General features: G+C 40.5%; 2 protein-coding genes across 4 annotated transcripts; both read left to right on the top strand.

The window, feature by feature from the left end:
* Positions 1–559: 559 nt before the first annotated feature.
* Positions 560–2,090, top strand: LOC149986587 (uncharacterized). Of its 3 annotated transcripts, none has more exons than XM_090246628.1 (2): positions 560–1,189; positions 1,950–2,090. In XM_090246628.1, the coding sequence occupies exons 1-2, from the start codon at positions 575–577 to the stop codon at positions 1,962–1,964; spliced, it is 630 nt and encodes a 209-aa protein (XP_090102754.1). In that variant the 5' UTR covers positions 560–574; the 3' UTR covers positions 1,965–2,090. The 3 variants fall into 3 exon arrangements, with proteins under 3 accessions (XP_090102754.1, XP_090102752.1, XP_090102753.1); XM_090246626.1 differs by lacking the exon at positions 1,950–2,090 and adding an exon at positions 1,781–1,920; XM_090246627.1 differs by lacking the exon at positions 1,950–2,090 and adding an exon at positions 1,733–1,873.
* LOC112276237 (putative histone chaperone ASF1A) lies at positions 1,733–3,646 on the top strand. The gene is made up of 3 exons (XM_024507368.3): positions 1,733–2,291; positions 2,494–2,609; positions 2,901–3,646. Exons 1-3 carry the CDS (start codon positions 2,183–2,185, stop codon positions 3,291–3,293), a joined length of 618 nt encoding a protein of 205 aa, XP_024363136.1. The 5' UTR covers positions 1,733–2,182; the 3' UTR covers positions 3,294–3,646.
* The last annotated feature ends 1,653 nt before the right edge of the window (positions 3,647–5,299 follow it).

Raw genomic sequence — 5,299 nt, 5'->3', positions numbered from 1 at the left:
ACAGTGGAATTAACATGGTTCTACAGTGCTAAGTAATCCCCACAAAGTTATAACCTCCCATACGTTCTACTCTAAGCTGCAAACCAATCCCATAACTTGGTAGAGGTAATATTGTGATTTGCATACATGAATCTGAATACGTTTCACGAAATACTATTTTTGATTCTGATCAAGATTAGAAAAAGAAAAAGAAAAAAGCATTAGCTTCCAGCTCAATTTGAACATTACTGGTGTCTTTACATGTATTAAGTGATTTCTTTTAAAAATAAAAATAAAATAAAATAAAAATCTTTGAATGATGATAACAATATATCGGTTTGATTTCTTGTACGACGACATGTTTTTGAGTGCTTCTAAAAGATTACATGTACTTTTCTTTAAAAAAATAAAAATAAAATAAAAAAATGTGCTATTTTATTCCAAAAACCTTAAAATAGAATGACTGTAAAGATAATGATACACATCCTCATGGAACACGTCAGCAATATTTTCCCCATCAGAATCGAAGCGCCGTGGCGAAGACAAAGTGAACGAATTCGGGCACACTCACACCACCAGTTCCCGCCCACCAGCGATGGCGCCATTAGAGGATGGCGCTGTGGTGCCTCGAACGGAGCCCACAGGGGCGCGAGTGCCCGAAGGTGGCATTAGGCAAGGCGGGCGGGAGGGCGTGAGGGCGGGAGGCGAGGGGTCTGGGAGGGACAGGGAGCCAAAGGGGAGGGGCCGGGGACTGGGCTCATTCCTTTCTTCTCCTCCTCTTCTTCTCCCATGTCGTTTTGGTCGGAACCAAACTAAGGGCTCTTCGCCGTCTCTCCAGCTTCACCTTCGGTTGCCTTGGCTCCTCTCCCCTCCCTCCAACAATTGGCACCTTTCCCCGTCACCCTACGTCTCTCGTCTGTCGCGGGCATTGCCTTCTTGTCAATCCTGCCTCATTGCCTTACTCCATCCCCGCCTCTCCTCGTTCCACCTACCGTTCGTCCGAATTTTTAGCCGTGCTCGTGGTTTCTTTTGGTCCACCTCTGGGAGAGCATACCACGGATCGCATCTCGGTGCTTTTAAGCTTTCAGCTTACATTGAAGGTGATGGGATTTTCCTAGGGAGACGTGCCCGTGGACGAGCAATTATCTTGATTGCGAGAGTTCCATTTTCTATGAGTCAACAGTTGGAGTTCAGCAGGCGCGGGAGAAGGGTAAGTGCCAGGTCGTTTGAATTAGGGTTTGCGGGAGGTGACAGTAGGGTGTGGAAGTCCGCGCCGTTGTCTCGAGTTTGTGCTTGTAGGGATATTTTGGGGGAGCACATGGCGTGAGTGGGAATAGCATTGGTGTTAGCGACGGTGTGGAGGAGATCTGTGAGTGTTTGTGACTGGGCCTGCGGATTTTAGTTTGGGATCTTGCTGCGGTCGCGGGTTTGCTCCCTGGCTTGTTTCTGGAGCGGCATTTTCCCTTCCGCCCTGCAATTTGAATTAGATTGAGCAGGGGCACGCATTGAGTGTGGTATTAAGGCTTAGTAGCAACCTTAGTATCTATGAAATCCTCTCGTGTGGTTCGTGCGCTGGAGCTTCACGAGCTTCCTTAAGGGTTCTGATCCCCGCTTTTCTAGTCTTTTTGCCTTCTTCCGTCGTTTTTTCTTGCAAGGAGAGCGGCTGATGAAGCATCTGGCAGCATAATTTTATGCTCCCCTACTGGAGCTTGTGACGGGTTCTGATTAGCTGTCCATTTTCTCTCTGATGCAGGCGTGGTGGTTAACATTGTCTGTTGCCGCGTGGACTTAGTCTTTGCAGGATTGCACAAAAGAGGTTGTTGTACGTCGCTGGATGCAAAGCTGTCTAGAGCAACTCGGCTGTAGCGTGTAGTTGAAGTCAAGTGGCCTGAAATACCGTCCAGGAGCAGCGCTGGGTCTCCTTTGCTGGGCTATATAAGCTACTTATCTCCTTTCTGCTTTTTAATCAGGTTTTAGCACTTTGAGCTTCAATTTTGAAGCGCTCAGCGGTGTGGTGGTTGTTTCATTGCCCCCGAGGGCATGACGTTTTGGTCTCTGCACTCCATGATCGCAGTCTGGCCTTGATCAGTCACCGGGTGTATTTTTACAAGCCCGTTTTCCGGAGTCTTATGTTCACATTCGTTTTCAGTTCTCTGAAACTGGACTTACACTTATCTCAGTAGCTGCCCAGGAGGTTGCTACAATGAGTGCCGTTAATGTGACGAACGTGACCGTGCTGGACAATCCGTCTATGTTCCAGAACCCCTTTCAATTCGAGATTTCTTACGAATGTCTGGTTCCACTTAAAGACGGTAAGTCTTTTTCACTCTTCAATGGCGCCTAGTGTGCTGATTTACTTATCTATTTACTTGGCTGTGTTAAGCTTATTGTTATGCTGATTCCATACCAAATGGCAAAAGCATTGCTGCTCGTATTGCGTTGCAGGGCACACTAAAAATTCAGAACCATTTGCTTAGTCAGTTCACTATTGCTTTTGCTTTTTCACCGATGTAGATCTCGAATGGAAGCTGATATATGTCGGGTCTGCCGAGGATGAAAAGTATGATCAAGTTCTTGAGAGCGTTCTTGTTGGTCCGGTCAACGTTGGAAACTACAGATTTGTTTTTCAGGTATGTCATCCTTGCATAAATGTTTGAGCAAGCTGCATAGTTAAACCTACTAGGGTTGTAATTACGTGACCAGCTACATAATTTTGCGAGTGTTTTCCTATATTTCTAGCTAGTATCTACACGTTACTCAAACTGAGTAACGTGTAGATAACGTGTAGATACTAACTGGCTATTGTAATTGAGTGATTCACCAATCCGGTCCAATTGAACATGGTTTAGAACAGGTTATGTCTTACTAATGTCTATTTTCTAATAGACATCTTTTGCTTACGTTTCCGTGGAATTCTGCAGGCAGATCCACCGGAGCCATCCAAGATCCCCGAGGAAGATATTATTGGAGTCACCGTGCTATTGTTGACATGCTCTTATGTGGGACAGGAGTTCCTCAGAGTTGGGTATTATGTTAGCAACGAGTACGTTGATGAGCCTTTACGTGAAGAGCCACCCGCCAAAGTTCTTATAGATAGGGTGCAACGGAACATCCTTGCCGACAAACCACGGGTCACCAAGTTCCCAATCGTCTTCAATGCCACACCCCCTTCTAACCAAGTGACAGATAATGCATCTGCCAACAGCTATCCCATGGTTTACAACGCGCCACCTCCAAGCCAAGTGACCGATGCGGAACTAGATGACGGTGTCAGACCGATGGAAATCTCGTCAGCTTATCCACAGCAGGACTAGGTCTGCGGTGAGTAATATTGTACATCTGCATAGTCTCACCTGTAAAACATGAGGGTACACAAGTTTGGGTAAATCAGGATGAAGCCCTCATCTGAACACTTTAGTTCTAGAAATAGCTTCAGGATCAGTACGCATTAGATTCAGAGCCTGGTGAGATTTTTGTGGGGGAGGGCAGGGCTTTACTGTAGATTCATGTTGACTACCCCAGGTTACATGTGAAAAGATAGTTTCAAAACTTTGGAGGTACACTTGAAAGTTGAATGCAGGGTCCGTAGCGTAGGCGAAGCTCTCTTTGATCTTTGTTGTGGTCGATTTGATGGCATGTGAAGAGTTTCTGAGTTGGCTTTGTGCAATCTTTTGTTCCCGCTGTGTATGCTGTCTGCAATTCCAGGTTATCAAAATCGTCGAATGCCTATTCTTCCGTTAATCTTAATAGACGTGTATGATACAGAATGGCACAAATATCAGTCTCACAGGAAGTGGTGATGGCTGAGATTAGACTATCATGTTTGGTGGATTACATCAGGTTATTATTATGTGTGGGAAGAGGATTTTTATACTTAGGGAAAGAAATAAGAGGCCACAATTTTTAAATTCTTTGAAATTAAAAAGTTTCTCTAAGTTGATTTCATACTTAGAAAAAGTAGTCTAAAGATTATAAGAGAAAAAGTTAAAAAAAAAATGAATGCACATTTTTATTACATAGCACGAATAATATTGTTTCTAAGAATTTCTATTGAATCCATTTTAAGAAGTGGTTTTCAAAAAGATTTGAAAAAATGTATATGGAATTTGTACTAAAAAAATGATTTGGTCTATTTCAATGCCTTTTTTTATATTATATTGTCTTCAAAGGTCAAAGTTTTTGCACCATAATCTTTTAAAGTGGCTTTAAGATATGGAATTTTTCTAAATATGTAATGTATAATAATTATGTTTGAGTTTGAATAAGAATAGAGAAATTATTTGTAGTAAAATGTTTGTATTCATGTCAAAGCATATAGAGAAGATTGTAGAACATTGAAAGAATCTTTGACATTGTGATAAATCTTTCTAAAACATTCAGAAACTTGATAGAAGTATATAATAGGTAACTTAAAATTAAGCTATATTAGATGGTATTCTAAGAGACCTTTAGAATATCTTAGGAATCAAGCTACATAATTAACTTAAAATGTAAGTCTTTTGAGGAAGCTTTTTGAAATGTTTCATAAGACAATGCTTATAAGTCATCTATTGGTTTGTATGGCAAGACATACTAGCCTTGTACATTAAACTTTGGATCTTTTAAGGTATATAAGTAGTGACAAGATTGAGGCCATCATAGTATTAAACTAAAATGGCTATTACTAAAGACAAGAAGACTAGAAAGTCTTGAAATAAGACTAAAGATTAAGAAGGCATTGACAAGAGTGAAGAATACTTCACTCTTGCCTCTATATATACTCTTAACTATGAGCTATATGGCTATGTCCTATAGGACATCCAAAATGTGTTGACTTTGCAAGAAACATATCTTAACTTGCAAGTTTTCTATATGTGCGCCACATAGTTAGCTTATTTTGTAAGTTATTAATACACAATTAACTTATTCACCAAGTTTCTAACTTATCAATTAACTACAAATACATGTAAAGTCAATACAATATCTATGAAGCTTCTACAAAGCTTTTCTAGAAAATATTATCAAATGAATTTATTTTTATTTACTTCTACTTAATTATATAAAAAAATATAAGAAAAAATATGTATATCTATGATATTATCTTCCTTTCTAGGATCAAGTTTCACAAGGAGCAATCATCATATGTTGAAGAAATCCAAAATGCGACAAATTATGTTTGCCACATACTTTGATCTTTGTTCTCTTTGAAGATGGTTGATAGATCCTCTTAGCCATTGATAGTTTTTTCATACTATAGCAGAAAGACCATCTTATTATTTGACTATTGTTGAGGCCTTTATAACTCCTATCAAATAAAATATTTGGAACACCGTGAAGACTT

The sequence above is a fragment of the Physcomitrium patens genome, chromosome 23, assembly GCF_059467195.1.
Source record: "Physcomitrium patens ecotype Gransden chromosome 23, ASM5946719v1, whole genome shotgun sequence".
Classification (NCBI taxonomy): Eukaryota; Viridiplantae; Streptophyta; class Bryopsida; order Funariales; family Funariaceae; genus Physcomitrium; species Physcomitrium patens.
The sequence above is the reverse complement of the archived record's forward strand: the minus strand, read 5'-3'. Positions and strand labels throughout refer to the sequence as shown.

What these genes read in the sequence shown, in the direction of transcription:
- LOC112276237 (XM_024507368.3), top strand. Translation starts at nt 2,183, where the DNA reads ATGAGTGCCGTTAATGTGACGAACGTGACCGTGCTGGACAATCCGTCT. An exon ending in TCTGGTTCCACTTAAAGACG is followed by an intron (nt 2,292 to 2,493) that starts GTAAGTCTTTTT and finishes TCACCGATGTAG; the next exon opens with ATCTCGAATGGAAGCTGATA. An exon ending in ACTACAGATTTGTTTTTCAG is followed by an intron (nt 2,610 to 2,900) that starts GTATGTCATCCT and finishes GGAATTCTGCAG; the next exon opens with GCAGATCCACCGGAGCCATC.
- LOC149986587 (XM_090246626.1), top strand. Translation starts at nt 575, where the DNA reads ATGGCGCCATTAGAGGATGGCGCTGTGGTGCCTCGAACGGAGCCCACA. An exon ending in TCAGCAGGCGCGGGAGAAGG is followed by an intron (nt 1,190 to 1,780) that starts GTAAGTGCCAGG and finishes TAGTCTTTGCAG; the next exon opens with GATTGCACAAAAGAGGTTGT.